Below are 15351 nucleotides of genomic sequence, written 5' to 3'. Positions count from 1 at the left end.
ATCCCTGAGTCCATAATTCTTCTAGCTCATGTTCTCTAAAAAAACAAACCTTCAGCCTCGTGCTGGGTAGAGAGGGAACATGACGGGCTAAGTGCTTCCTGAGCGGTCCTCCAGCTCAGCCGCCTTCTCCAGTCTGACCTCACATCCCAGACCTTAGCGGTGCCCACCCTCTGTGCTTTGAATTCCCAGCACTTTCCAGGCAAGAAACAACATTCTCCCCGCAGACACTCGGCTTTCAGCTTTCTCTGGTGTGCTAAGCCAGTTGCCACCCATCCATCTGTTTTCCAGCTCCCAAATTTTTCTCGATGTCACATCTGTTGCTGTTTCCCTGCCAGTTCTGTCCCTGTGGGTTTCCGCCTTTTAAGAATCCCTTTCTGATGTTTTAATGGAAAACATCAGGAAAAACTGCAGGTAAATATATAGCTACTATATTTAACCGAAAATGTTTTCTGAATTTTCTACGAGTATATATTATGATATGAAACTTATTCTCATTAATGCTTCTGTTAATGTTAACATGAATTTCTGTTAATTGGCTCTCCTGAACCCCAAAATCTAGTGAGGTCAGTTTGCTACTCTCTATTGGATTAACTTCACACATCTTAAAAAACAACCCTACTATGATGAAATAAAAATGAAATAAGAGCTGAGTGTATAACCGATAGTTAATAATCATTGAATTAAAGAGTTCTAAAACGAGAAATGAGACGAAACCTAAGTTCTAACACATGCTCTACAGAAATGTACATGCCTTTAATTCTTCTTTCCTCTCCTATTCCCCCATGTTCTCTTTAGGGAAAAAAATCCCTCACACAATTCATGATATGGGACTAAAGAATTCATGGGTTAACACTTATTTCTTATACTTTCTGAATACCTCATTGAGTACAAATATTTGAGTGGTATCAGGCCTGAAAAGGAAATTTTCATAATATTCATTTTAGCAGACGAAAAAACATATTTAAAACTAAGTCTGAAATGCTGATAATGGTATAAATTAGTATATCTTCGACAGACATTAATTCGAAACTAAAAATGTACACTCACCCAGTCATCGGGGAAAAGCAAGTTAAAACCACAATGACATACCATTTCATATCCGCTAAAATGACTAAAATAAAAAAGACTGACAACATTAGTGTCAGCAAGGATGCGAAGCAACTGAATTCTCATATATTGCTGATGAGGTATAAAATGGGACAACCACATTAAAGAACTGTTTGGCACTTTCTTATCAAGTTAGATATGTACCTTCCCTATGACCCAGCATTCCACCCTCAATTATTTACCCCAGAGAAATAAAAACATAAAATGACTTCCCAGCAGGCTTATTCATGAGATCCCCAAACTGGAAACAAACCAGATGTCTATCAACAGGTGACTGGATAAACCGTTTGTGACATAGTAAAAAATGGAATACAACTCAGCAATGAAAAGGAATGAACTAATGATGCACAGAGCAAATGAGTGACTCTTAAAAATATATGCTGAGCAATCCTATTTATTTTAAATTCTAAAACATGGAAAACTCGTCTATGACAGAAAAGCCTGGCTGGCCTGGGGTTGGAGGTGGAAGGGACTGGCTATAACGGGCATTTGGGAAGAAGATTTTAGAGTGATGAATGTTCTCTATCTTGATTAGGATAGTAGTTGCTTCAGTGTACATATTTGCCAAAACTCATCAAATTAGGCACTTAAAATGGGTATATTTTATTGCATGGAAATTGTACGTTCATAAAGTTGATAAAAAATGGGAAGGGAATGATAAATATAAAACTCAGGATAACAGGTACCTCAAGGGTGTGGGAAAGCAGGAGACACCAAGGTAGTTGTAACAGAACTGACAAAAAATTAGCCCTTAGTTGAGTACTAGGGTCATAGGTCTTCATTTTATTATGGTTTTTTATAATGTATGGCTGGAACATTATTTTTTACATATGAAATATTACTTAAAAATAAATATAGATATAAATTAATAAAAATACATGAACTTTAGGGTCAGAACACTAGGATTTGCCTTTGAGTTCTGATTAGTTCTGTTCCTGGATCAGTCACTTAACTTCCTTGAGTTTCTTCAAATGATTTAGCCTACGTTATATTGGTTGTTAAGAGGAACAGATGTAATAATATACATAAAAGTACTTTGAAAATATAATATACCATGTAAATTACTTGAAGACTTTAATAATGGGAGCTTAATCAGAAAAATGGTAATGAATAATATGTGGAAAACACTGATAAAACGCTAGTGCTCGCGGGTAGTGATGATATGGGAGGAGGAAAAGAAGTCATGAGCGCAGTGAGCGTACACCGAGTTCTTACCTTGGGCCAAGTATTGTTCTAAACTTTTAACATGAAACTACTAATTTAATCCTCATGATAATCACAAGTAAGTACTATTAATTTTGGAGCTGTGGGAAGGGAGGCTCAGAGAAGTGTGGTAACTTGCCTAAGGTCACACAACTTTAAGTGATGAAGACAGAGTTTAAACCAGGTACGTTTGCTCCAGAAACAATGTCTTTAACTACCATATGCACAAAAGTAAGTTTCATAATGTATAAGGAGGTTAGTTAGGATTAAGGAATATAGAGAGAAAGGAAGGGAAAGGAAAGTCTAGATTGTACTACATGCCATACATTATTAAAAATGAGGAATATGAGGTAAAACAAGAACAATGTATTCAATACAAACATTTAAATATTTTCATTTTTTTTCTTATATTCTTGTACTTTTATGTATTTATTCACAGAATAACTAATCTGATGAGACTAATTCTTAAAGATTTAAAATTTTTCTTTCAAAGACACTGTTTTATCAGGTTCCCCCGCCCCCACCCATGGATTTAGTCCACGCACTCCCCGTAAGACGGTTATTAGTGAGATGCTGTATTGTGGAAGTCTGTAATAATCCATACAACTTACTTAGAAGGATGTTGCATTTGATTAGAAACAAGAAGATGCAGGTTCTAGTTGTGAATCAAAGGATCGAGCAAGTGACTTAAATGAGGCATCCTCGCTCTTACCACATTGCTCACAGCAGAGGCCAAGCTATAAACAGTGCCAGGCTAGTGCTGGGCAGCAAGCAGTCCTGAGTGTCCCATTTAATCGACAGCCCATAACAGCACTCTCCCCAATGTGCACAACACGGAGACACATCTACGCCCAAACTGGGTGGCCACTTTGTGACTTTTTCTCTCTTTAAGATTTTTATGAAGCCTATTTTACTTTGATTTCCAACATAAAAATGACAGCAAAAGGAGAGATGAGAAGAACAGAATATAGTAGGACTGACCTAAGGTAATATCCTAAATTTGTCTCATAAGAACAAAGGGGATAAAGTAGGATTTATGGGTAAAAAAAAGACTTTATAAAGAGAAAAAGGAAAATTAAATTGTGGGCATCATTATCATCATCATCATCTTGTTTCTCAGGTGACTCAGTCAAAACACAGGATGCTGCCTGTTTAATATCAGGAACATAAAGCCCAGGAATATAAATTAGTACTAAAACCATGTGTCAGGAAAAATAAAAATCTTAAAATGTATTTATCTTTATTTTCTAAAATTTTTATAATGAACATACATTACTAATGTAAAAAAAGGTTTCTAAAAATCTTTAACTCTTGATCTAAGATACAAAATGGTGTAAATATATCATAAATGCTTTAGAAGTATATTTATGCAAATTAAAGTACACCATATGTTAATGGACAAAAAAGGGAGGAGAATAAATTGCTATACATAAATTATCAACATATAGAACTTTTAAATATCTAGATATACAGAACAAATTTCTGGTCAAGCCCATACAAATTTTATTTCAGAGCATTTTTATACAGTCTTATTATATTGTGTCAGATACAATTAACCAACGTGGGGAATAATTTTATGAATTTATGAGAATTTAGATTTTATAATTTCTATTACTAGATATCTAAAAATAGTTATGCAACATAAAAAAAAATCTCATTTTGCTATTTGTCTAGGAAAGGTATATGCCAAAAAAATGTAAAAAAAAAAAAAAGTCCTTCACAGCAATTGAGACATAACACTTACAGAATACGATAGGAGGCAGGTGCCTCTTACATTCCTCTCTAACATCAGAACGTACCTGACTGTGTGGGTGGAGCTCCACCTTCCTTTGAATCTTCAGACACTATTAACTGCGTAAAGCATTTCCTCCCCAGGGACTTTTCTATGGTTGCGATCTAAAAAGTTAAAACAAAAACAAAAACACAAAAACAAAAACAAACACGTTTGGGGAAACTATCGCAATAAATTAGAAAGCTGAAAATAATTTGAGAAAGGATTCTTTATTTTCAAAAAGAGTCCATGCTATAGACATATGACTCTTAAAATTTTTCCTGTAAATGCTTTCAAAGAAACGATCTCTTACCTTATGTTTGGATAAAAGAGGACTGCAGAAAAAAAGAGAGAAAAAAAAGAATTAAAAAAAATTACAGCAGCAATATGCTTCCAAACAAATGTCACTGAAAAGGCTGTAAAAACAAAAAAAATTACAGCTTCTCTGGATTCTAATATTAGCACAGAACATTTCCAGGGCTGAAACACTACCACGGGTTCACACAGTTCAAAGTGCAGCTAATCTCCTTAGATAGCCAATTACTAGTGAAAACCCCTAAATGAACTTACGAATGCTAATATTCAGGAAAAAAAAGAATGTTAACCTTTTGCTAACAAAATATTTAAAGAGTATTTCACACAGACACACACATACACACATATATTTTTAAAATTTTGGTTTGTCATTATAATCTAAAATAGATTATAGCAGAAGATAATTTTATTGGCATTATCCATGGAAACAGATAACGAAGTTATTTTTAAGCGTTATATTTTAGGGAATAGCCACTTTAACAGAATGCACATATCTGCCAAAAGGCATGCACAAAAATGTTCACAGCCATTTCATTCATAATATTCAGAAACCAGAAACAATCCAAATTTCTATTAATAAGAATGAATAAATAAATAGCTACACAGTCATATAAGAAATCGACACAGGAATAAAAGAGCAAATTACCATTACATGCAACAGCATTTAACACAAGCATAACAACGAAGCTAGATACAGAAATCTACTTTCTGTGTGATCACATTTACATGAAATTACAGAACAGACAAATATATTGTCGCAGAACTCGGTGGTTACACTGGGGAGTGGGTACAGACTTGGTACATGCATGAGAGACTTTTCTGAGGAGCTGAGCTGTTTTGTTTCTTGTCAGAGTGGTAGTTACAGAGATATATATATTTAGGTAAATGTTAATCAAGCTTGTGCACTTTAATGTATGTATAACTCAAAAATATTCTTATACTAAAAATTTAAGAATAATAATTTGGGGTAATGATTCAAATTTAAAGGATAAAAATGCCATGCTCAGATTATGTTCAACAAATAATTTTAAATAATAAAAACACCTGTAATACATTTAAAAACTATTAGTTCCATAGGAAGCGTAGGGAAAGTGTCTACATTAATATTTTCAAAGCAAGAAAACAATCTTTTATTTATTTTAAAAGATCCCATTATTTTAAAACTCTGTAAAATTGAAAGTTAACCTAAAGGTTAAGAAATTAGGTTTTATGCAGAATTGCTAAAAATACTGTTTAAAAGATTCAAAAGAAAATTGTCATCACCAGAGTTGAATAAGTATCATTACTGAATCTAGAATCATTCTTCAGAGGCTGGTCTCCAAAATGATCAGATCCAAAAGCAATTCTCTATCTGCTCCATGAGCTAAGAAACAATTACTTGTTCTATTCTATTACTAACATATAGTTTGAGTTTACTCTTTGTGATTTTGAGGGAAAAGGAGAAAAAGGTAGCAACAGAATGGAGTCCTTCAGAGTTACTGAGGACTTATGATGTTCATCTTGGATCTGCACTGGTTTAATCGTTACCATGCCCCTTCACCTGCAGAATTCTGTCTTCAAATAATGAACTGAAAAATTATTTAAGTGCTTTATTATTACCATAATTTAGTTTTAAAGACTTAACTCTTTGATACAAATCAAACAATTAAAAATTATCTGGTAAATGTAGTTTTCCTTCTGCAGTATTTTGGTTAAATACTATACTACATTCGCTTTTCAGTATTAGACTGTTTTTAAAGATGCAGTTTGACTACACATTTACATGAAATTACAGAACAGATTTTATAATTATATGTGTTTATACACATATAAACACTGGCAAATAACTATATCAAAAAATCCTAATATGCAATTTTTTCCATCTGAATAGTCTAATCTCTTAATCAAAAAGAGATCAAAATTAGAAATTATATTTAAAATTTTCTAATTGGAAGGTATTTTGAACTTAGGTAAAGCTGACCATTTACTGATTTCAATATAAGAAACATAAAAGCTGAGAAAGGAACCTAATCATTTGATTTATCCGGTTTAGTTTCTCCAGTTGAAAATATTAACAAAACAAGTAAAGAAATGATACTTGTATTTCAAATATTCAGTGCTATAATGGTTCTTCAATATTCTATTCCAATGCATTCTAATCCAATATTGAAATACTTACTCTTGATGCGTTGTGCAAAATTTAGTAAGCCGTTCAAAATCTTCACCATTAAATCCCTTTTCTGAATTCCTTAGAGATGTGACTGTATGTGGTTGTACAGTTTTCCATTTTGTTTCTAAATTTAAAATATTTGTTAGTCACTATTACACATCATATTTAGGAAGGAAAAAATGTGAACTGGCACTACCGATTAAGATTAGCAGCAAAATTATCTTCTCAAACAACCCAAAAGTTAACACAGAAATAGCTAAGTGACTACTTTTCGATGTAAGTGAATATTATCCCAGAGACTAAATTACCCAGTAGGGCACGCAAAGGGATCAGAAAAATGCAAATAGTTGCAAGAGTTCTCTTATTGGCACTGATATGAAGAACAAAATACAGAGAGAAAGATTTTCTCACAATGATATATTGTGGTAAAAATGCTTTCTTTGCAACATTAATTTGACTGTAGAAACATTTATTTCCTGACTTACAAAACTCAGTCAACTATGTGAACCTTCTAGATAGCACCTTGTTAGATTAATGATAATTCCACATTCTATGTTAGTCTGTACTCACCCCATTGTTCTTGAATGGCAGAAAGGTTCGCAAGCAATTGCACATGATACAGTCGTTCAAGCTGAATGAATTTCATTGCTTTCTCATCTGAACAGAAAATGTGAGGAAAATAGAAATCTATGCTATTTACATTTAGCCCCATGTTTGAAGAACAATGTCCTATATAAACTGAGAAATTTGAAGCTTACCAAAAAATGAGAGGACTCTAAATATTTTCAAATTTTAAACAAATCTTAAGGTTTCTTAGTTCTGAAGTAGATACATTTTAATGTAGCATATTATGCTACAGCTACCTGGGTTCAATCCTATAAGCAAACAGAAACTAAAAGAAAGTTTGAATGATCAAGAAATGTCTGCTTACCAATAATATATGTTTAGCAGTTGATAAACACAATTTAATGGGATATAGGACCCACATGGAATCCTGGAATTTGTTTCCCTTTTTTTCCCCTCTTCTTAAATTACTTTCTGTCAAGCAACTATGTTACCCTCTTGTCAAACTGTTTCTGATTTCAACTCACCTTGATCCTTTACTTATCTCAGTGAATGCTTTTCTCCCACAAAACCAAAGGATTATATGCCTAAACAAGGACAGAGCGAAACATTATAAAGATCTTCTATAAAAATTTAATTAACTTGCCACAACAATAATGTGATTCTACCTTTTTGGAGATTTTCTTATAAATTTCTGCCCTATCCATCTGTATCACACATTTAGCACCATATGAGGTTGTGATAAACTGTCCAACTCTCTACTTCCTTTGGGCCATGTTCTAAATGTTGACCTAGATAAGAAGGGAAAAACTCACTCTGTAGCTCTTTGTCCTTCCCAAGATCGCTCAGAGGCGCAGTTCTCTCTGTTGTCTGTAGTTTTAAAGATATGCCACGAACCATAAACTGGTCCAGGGAGAAGCAGGGACTATTACTTTCATTTTCTTCTACCCATGACTTAAAGTATACCAATGTTTTTCACTTTACTGAATATAAAACTTATCTAAAACACTTGCTAAAATACAGATTTGTGGGTCTGATCCCTGGAAGCTCTGATTCTAAGGCCCATGAATTTCTATTTCTAAGAAGCTCCCAGGGATGCTATGCTGGTCTCAATGTTCTATATCACACTCATCATTTGGTTAAAAAAAAAAAAAAAGTCCTAGCTTCATTTCCACCAGATTTAGATTTTCTGCACACTTAGTAATAAACTGCCATCGTCTGAAGTTGTTACCAGTTTGCTTATCTCTCAATCTGCTTAGTGATGTGGTGAAAATCAACGACAGTTGGAAGAAAAAGAAATCCCATTAATGGGGAAAAACAGATGCTTACAATACAGTCTTTTTAGTTTATAGTGGGCCATCCTTCAAAAAGAAAAGCAATTTACAAAAAGGGAAATTGAAAAACTGATGGAAGAAATCTTTCCTATACAAAAATTAACACACAGTCCAACTTGACCCCATTTATTCTATTTATTACGAGTGAGATATATATATGGCCATAAAGCAGTCATGAGACCTACTATGTGCAGTAAGCTTGATGGGCTCTACCATATGACTATTACTTGACTTGCACTTCTCTTTAATTAAAAAACAAAAAAGAAATTCCACAGGATTTTAAAATTACGTATTTTTAGTAATATGCTCCCCCCTCACACAAATATTTAGATTTTGGGAAAATCAGGGCTTATTGATAGAAGGTCAAACTTGGGTGTTCTAGAGAATTTTCTGACGTGATAGAAACTCCCTACGTCTTGCTTTCCAGGGTGATTACCTGGGTGCCTACAACTGTTAAAACCCACTGAAAATGACAGATCTGTATATTTTTATTGTATGTAAATCTCAATTTAAAAAAAAATGAGCAGTTTTTTAAGAGTTTATGAATTTCTTCCTGTAATTAAGAAAAGGATACAGTCCTCCTCCTGGAAATAGGACTCCGCTATCTGTTAAAAACAAACGAAAGCCAGGAAATTAACATTTGGATGAAAAGCCAAATTTGGAAGAAATCAAGACCTTGAAACTGAAAGTCTTTAATATCAAACTTAGAAAACTATTTAACTATATTTATCAGGTAGCAGAAAACTGCCTGCAAAGCTAACATAACTATTCTTTGGTCTTAATACAAGCTCATTCATCCTGTTCTATTTCAAGTCAAAGCAAACTTCACTGATTCATTGAAGCTTAGAAGAACTCAGAATGAGGAAAATCTACAGAGGCTTATGAAGATATAATACAAGTAAGAGAACGACTTTGTTAATTGTCAATTAGGGTGAACTATGTCATGTCGCATGAGACCTTCAAACCCCATTCATTTCATTTCTATTTCACAAACTACCTCTGGGACGTTGACTTTTGGTTGTTTTGATATTACGGAAAAGACCAGGCCAAGTGCTAATAGTTGAGCAATATGTTTGGAGATACATACGAAATGCTGCACAGTATAAAGGGCACTGGACGGGGGAACGGGGGCGTCCAGAGAGTCAGGATCTGGTCCCAGTCAAGGCTTGTCACTTACCAGATTCATTCGTGGCATCTTTAAATTTAAAGATTCTTTAATTCTAAAAAATTTGGATCTTTTATTTAGCTCTTTATTTAGATACAACATTTATAAATAGAACCATAAAAACCAAAATTCTTTTTTGAGAAGCATCTGCAAAAACTGACACCGTCATTATTTTGAATAGTTCATATAAGTACTTTACACTTTGAAAACAGCTTCCACTGATTCTTTCTAAATCTCTAATTAAAAAAAGAAAGAAAAAAAAAAAAGAAGGTATTCCACTTGTGGATCTCCGTTTTCCAGGTAGCTGCCAGGGCAAAGAGCAATAAGCTATTTGGCAAAGCTATAAACCGGCAATAAAAAGGAATAGCTTTTCCAAATCCCACAGAAGAAAGAACACACCTTTAAAGGAAAATATATGCCTAGCTTAAAATTTATTCCACAGACATAATACATTTTCGTGGACGATATAGACGACTGGATATGTTTTTGTAAATTTTTAGTTTAACCTAAAGCTCGATTGCATACTTTCTAGTCTGAGGACTTTATGAAGGATGAATTGATTTTCAAGAGTCTGCTTGGATTTTATCAGCTCTTTGTTCTAATCCTGTTATTACAGTACTAGTTTATACCAAATCAAATTGTCGATATGCAACAATTTTTTTTTTTTACCTACGAGATGAGAATTCCATATACTGTAACCAGTGGTATGCTGATAAATGTGTACCAATTGGCTCTCAAGTGTTAGGGAGAGGAAGACAGCTTTCCTATACAAAAGTGAACATTTTTTTGGTAGTGTTTGCTCACTTTCGTGTTGTCAATACTGCCATTGTGGCCGATTTCGAGCTACCAACGTGACGAACATCACTGAATATGGCTCTCATGAGCTCGTGCGCCAGCAGGCTCCCTCACACCGCTGGGTTACGTCTGACAGAAATCAGTGACATTTCACCCACGAACTTCCAGTGAAAAACCTATGGCATGGCGTGGATTTCCTACCGCACGTGACATGAGATTAAGTTTTAGGTTGCCCATCGAGATTAATGTCTGGCCCTTCAAAGCTTGTCTCCTTGTCTTTTCGTGTTTGCGTATCAAAGGATATATTTATTTATAAATAACTCTCATTAAAGAAGTATTGATGAGGTCCAGACGTATTTGGAACCAGATTTTCTGGCACTACAAAAAATGTCAATTTCAATGAGAATTCAGGTGGCAGTTCCAACACCATAAATGTGACCATGAGTATCGGGTCATAAAACCCAATGCCTCAGAAGTAAAAGGCATTTCCAGTGAGAGGATAGCTTAAAAAATAAATACACAGGGTACTTTCCCCGTAAAAACCTAACCCTGGGAAGTCTCGCAGGGCAAAAGGAGATGTGATTTTCTTCGATGTCTCCCATGTGTCTAAATCTGGGAGGCAGCCTGGTAGAGCAGAAAGGAGGTGGGGCTTGGGGGTAGATTACCTGAAACCGTATTCTCGTCCAAGCTCTGCCATTAACAACTGTGTGACCTTGGATGTGCCATTTCATGACTCAAGCCTCAGCTTCCTTATCTATAAAATAGGGGCAATAATACCTGCAACTCCATGAGACAAAGGTGCCGTAAGGCTCAGGTGAGAAGGTATATTCAGCATAGTGCCCGGCACATAGCAGTCAGTGCTTAAAATGGCTTCTGAGTCTGAACCAGAAATTCGAGATACAGAGTAGAAGTCACCCCTCTCCACTGTCACCATTAACCTGGATGCCTTTTTACCTTATGCTTGAAATATAAATGTCTATTTTTAGTTATTTTTGTCAAAATTGCAAAATTATATGGTTTAAGGAGTCAAATAATTCTCTAAGGTGTGTTAAGAAAGCCTCTGTTGTCCTATAACTTTCCTCAGGGGCAAGCACTTAGATTTTTTTTTTTTACCTGCTTTTTATTTTTTAAACTTCCATCTCTAAACATTATGCTTGTATTTGCTATTTCTTAGTTTTTCAGTTTCAGTAGAAGATGAGGATTGAATCCTTTGATTCTCCCCTCTCTCAATCCTATAAACACACACGACTCTCTCACATACTCACCTACCCCATATTGTTATATTATAGTAATGGGTAGATAAATATTTAATGTTTACCTTATTATGTGCCAAAATTTTAGTATCTTTCCTTTCCTGAAAACTTTCTGTTTTCTCTGGAGTTACTTTTTTCTTTTTGGCATAGTTTTCCACGCATGTCTCACGTGTACGACTCCAAACCACCACTATGCTTTCTAGGTTATTTGGAGGATGAAATAACAGTAAGTGTGAATATCCTTTAAAAGCCGACTCACTGTACAAATACAAGGAAGGCTGAAAAGTTAGAAAGCTGCCTTGGTGCTGGTACTTCTCAACTATGGCAAGTTAGAAACATTTTAGAGATCAAAAAGCAGTACCCATATTCTCAAAGGCCTCCTTTGAGTTCACAGAGGAAGTCCTATATATTTATAAGGATATACATTTTCCTGCCTTGAGACAGAAGTTATTTAATTTTTAAAAAGTACTCACTACTCATTGGAAAAGTTAAAATGAAATAGAAGTAAACGAAATAGAAAGCAAAGCTTCTTTCCATTCCCATATTCTAGTTTTTTCATTTTAAGGAAAAATACAGTGCAGCTCCTAAATAACTTAATTTTTTCTGAATTAGCTCTTGTGTAAAAAAGCTACCCCATCACTGTCCTGAAGGCCACCCAGTCTCTCCATCCTCTAATACGCCCTCCCAATCATAAGAGTTATTTTTCTAAAATTCAAATTTGATTTTACAGTCCCATAATTAAAAACTCTCAGCCCCTAAAAGGAAGGCCTTAGGGTCACCAGCTCTCCAATCTCATTTCCAATCCCTTTTCCATTTTCCATGCCTCTGCACAGCCTGGTCTCTCTTCCTGTACCCGCTCACTTGATTCATCTAGTGAGTGCCTACACATCTACACAATCCTGGCTCAAGAGTCATCTGCTTTGGACTTAATTAATGCCTACAGGACAAAATTAATCAAGCATTTTGGTCTTTGCTGAACATTAAACATGTCTACTGTTAGTTACATTTAATACAGAATCCTACAATTATTTATCCACATAACTGTTTCTCCTGTTCCACAGTGGCTCTCTTAAGAGCATACCCTGTTGAGTAATCTTTTTTCCCCCAGTGTCTAGTGCCGTTTTGATACCTTATTGGTGCTTACTAAGCACTTGCAACATTGACTCTTATTTGCACACAGTTTATTCACTAAATACAAGAAGTTAGCAATTGCTTGAACTATAGTCAGTAATATGCACATTTCCCAACAGCCACTGATCCAGGGCCACTTACTCCTGGGCTCACCAGTGACAGAGGGGGATACAATCAATAAAAAGAGAACTGGATTTCGGGTCATTCCGAACACTGGTCCCAGAGTTTCGGGGAGGCTGGCAGAGAGGGTTTGGTGCAGTACCTGATGAAGGCAAAGCGGGAGGGCCCGAGAGTCCAGCTGCTCCACTTCGCCTCGGATGAGCGAGAACAGACACTGCAGAGCACGCGCCGGGGCCCCCCGCTGGTCACGGGCGTCCACTTCGGCAGACTCCTCCTCACCGGCAGCACGTGTGGCCGCACTGAGCACGCTTTCTTGCATTAAAGATGTAGAATCTCCTGAAGAAAGTCCTTTAAGAAGTAAACAAAATGCCAAAGTTAGAGTAAATATGACTATGTGGAATACCTTAAAATGATAATGCCTGCTAACCATAAAATTTTCATATAAAACTAGTTATGTGAAAAAAATCCACCAGAAACCACAAGTTATTGTCCTGATTAAGATTATAATCATAGCTAAATGCTTCTACTAGCACACATATAAACCATTTTCTTGTAGAATTATAATTAAGAATATTAGTTAAAAGAGATTACTTGAAACTCATAATAAAATAAAATGCTAAAAAACAAACAAACAAATAAGAAAGTGGTCTAAAGAAAAGTATGAAAGTTAAAACCTGACCCAAAACTTGACTCTCCCAAAGGGAAAATGGATTAGCCATAATTTGAGGTCCTCGCTTCCCCAAATAAAGCAGAACTGAATAGGAAGATAAATGTGTTTATCATATGAAATGGCTAAAGCCGTTAAGGCTTCCTCTTTAAACTCTGGTCTGATAACTTTAGAACTACTTCTGGATCCCAGAAGAGCAGAAGGAATTCACATGCAGAGCTACTGAAACCTTTTTCCTAATAAAAACAAGTAACACAAACTTCTAAAAAAAAAAAAAATCATTGGTGAGTAACTGCTTGGCCCACAGCTCCTGAAACGATGCACAAAATTTAAAAAACTTAATCATTATACATTGTAACTTCGTCCTTCACTGAAATCTCGGTATCAGTTCTAATGATCATATTCAAATCGAATAGACTCACTTCTGTACATACTTTTGGCTCGTCTGCCTCAGAAAGGCCCTTTCCCAGTAATTTAGTGTGTGCACCACGACTGAGGATGCCTTCCCCAGCACTCTAGAATGTGTCCAGACCCCGTCTTCTACCACCTTCTAAATAAACCCACGGCTCTGGCCAGACTGGTCAATTCTTCATCTAATAAACACTCTGCCTTCCTGAGCGATTACAGATTCTAAAAGATGGAATATTTTCCTCTCATCTATGCCCATTTATATTCTACCCTAACAAAATCCATGTTTTTCCCTATAACGTGGGCCTGAAGTAAACTTATTTTCCTCTGAATCCTCCATATGACCCTATATTATGCTGGGTTGCATTATAATAATTGGTGTAAGGTCTCATCTTTCTTACATCATAACTCCTGCAGCACAGGGATTAATTTGTCTACCACAGCACCCCAGTTATACCTAGCAGTGTCTTCAGCACAAAAATTCTAAGTACTGTGCTTTCTCTCTCTCTCTTTTTTTAAACCATCAATAGTCATTTCTTATATTTAAAAAAATTCTTTTCTATAGATTTTATGTCCCTTGGCTTCTGGACGTACAAGGTCCAGTGATGGCCTGCTGTTTTGCAGGGACAGTATTTGTGAAAACATAAGTGATTCTTCTGCTTTCCAATTTTTAAACCATAATGGTAGTTATAAGCTTTCCATAGAGAACTATCAAGAAATTAAGAAAACTACTGTTTTTATTTATTTCCCTCTTTCCCAGCCATGCAACTATGACCAAAGTACTTAATCTCATATAGACTATGATAAGGCTAGCCTCCTATATTCTATACTTTTATTGATTAAATTCTTCCCACATAGTTATCAAATACTACTCCATGCTTCTTCTATGTTGAAATTTTATAATGCTCATTTTCAGTAAAGGGGAGTTAAATAAAACCCTCAAAGAATATTAGCAAATAAAGACAGGATTTTCAAAGGTTAAAACAAAAGGACAGCATTTATAACTACCTTATCTAAAGGCGGTCAAAAAGGGCTCTGAGTAATGGCGATGGAAACATGCAATGTGATTATCTCAGTTATTTCAGCAGTGTAGATGCATAATGGTCACAGTTCCTGCTAAATCCATTTTCTAAGTTATTTTAATAATACTGTTATGCATACAATTTATAAAGAAGCAATGCATTATTAAATAAAATTATGTAGCCAATGAAAGAAATTTCAACAGGAAGAATATTAATCATAAGAAATAACCAACAGAAGTCCTCTAAACCTACAGAAGTCTAAGGATTCCAAGAACAAATGAAGCCTAATGTGAAGAATTAGAACATACTACAAAAATCACCAAGAGTAAGGAGGGGAAGGAAAATAT

The 15351-nt window shown here is 35.1% G+C and overlaps 1 protein-coding gene across 2 annotated transcripts in view; it reads right to left on the bottom strand.

Annotated features, from left to right (window-relative positions):
- Positions 1 to 15351, bottom strand: part of CNST (consortin, connexin sorting protein) — an 82718-nt gene that overhangs the window by 18827 nt on the left and 48540 nt on the right. For both annotated transcript variants that reach the window (XM_016157444.2, XM_016157445.2), the window contains exons 3-8: positions 13050 to 13255; positions 9018 to 9048; positions 7116 to 7202; positions 6555 to 6669; positions 4395 to 4416; positions 4110 to 4206 (exon numbers count right to left, since the gene is read on the bottom strand). In XM_016157444.2, coding sequence (XP_016012930.2) covers positions 4110 to 4206; positions 4395 to 4416; positions 6555 to 6669; positions 7116 to 7202; positions 9018 to 9048; positions 13050 to 13255 — 558 coding nt within the window. The remainder of the gene's footprint in view (positions 1 to 4109; positions 4207 to 4394; positions 4417 to 6554; positions 6670 to 7115; positions 7203 to 9017; positions 9049 to 13049; positions 13256 to 15351) is intronic.

The sequence above is a fragment of the Rousettus aegyptiacus genome, unplaced genomic scaffold, assembly GCF_014176215.1.
Source record: "Rousettus aegyptiacus isolate mRouAeg1 unplaced genomic scaffold, mRouAeg1.p scaffold_m13_p_18, whole genome shotgun sequence".
NCBI lineage: Eukaryota > Metazoa > Chordata > Mammalia > Chiroptera > Pteropodidae > Rousettus > Rousettus aegyptiacus.
This window is presented reverse-complemented; position numbering and strand designations above follow the sequence as displayed.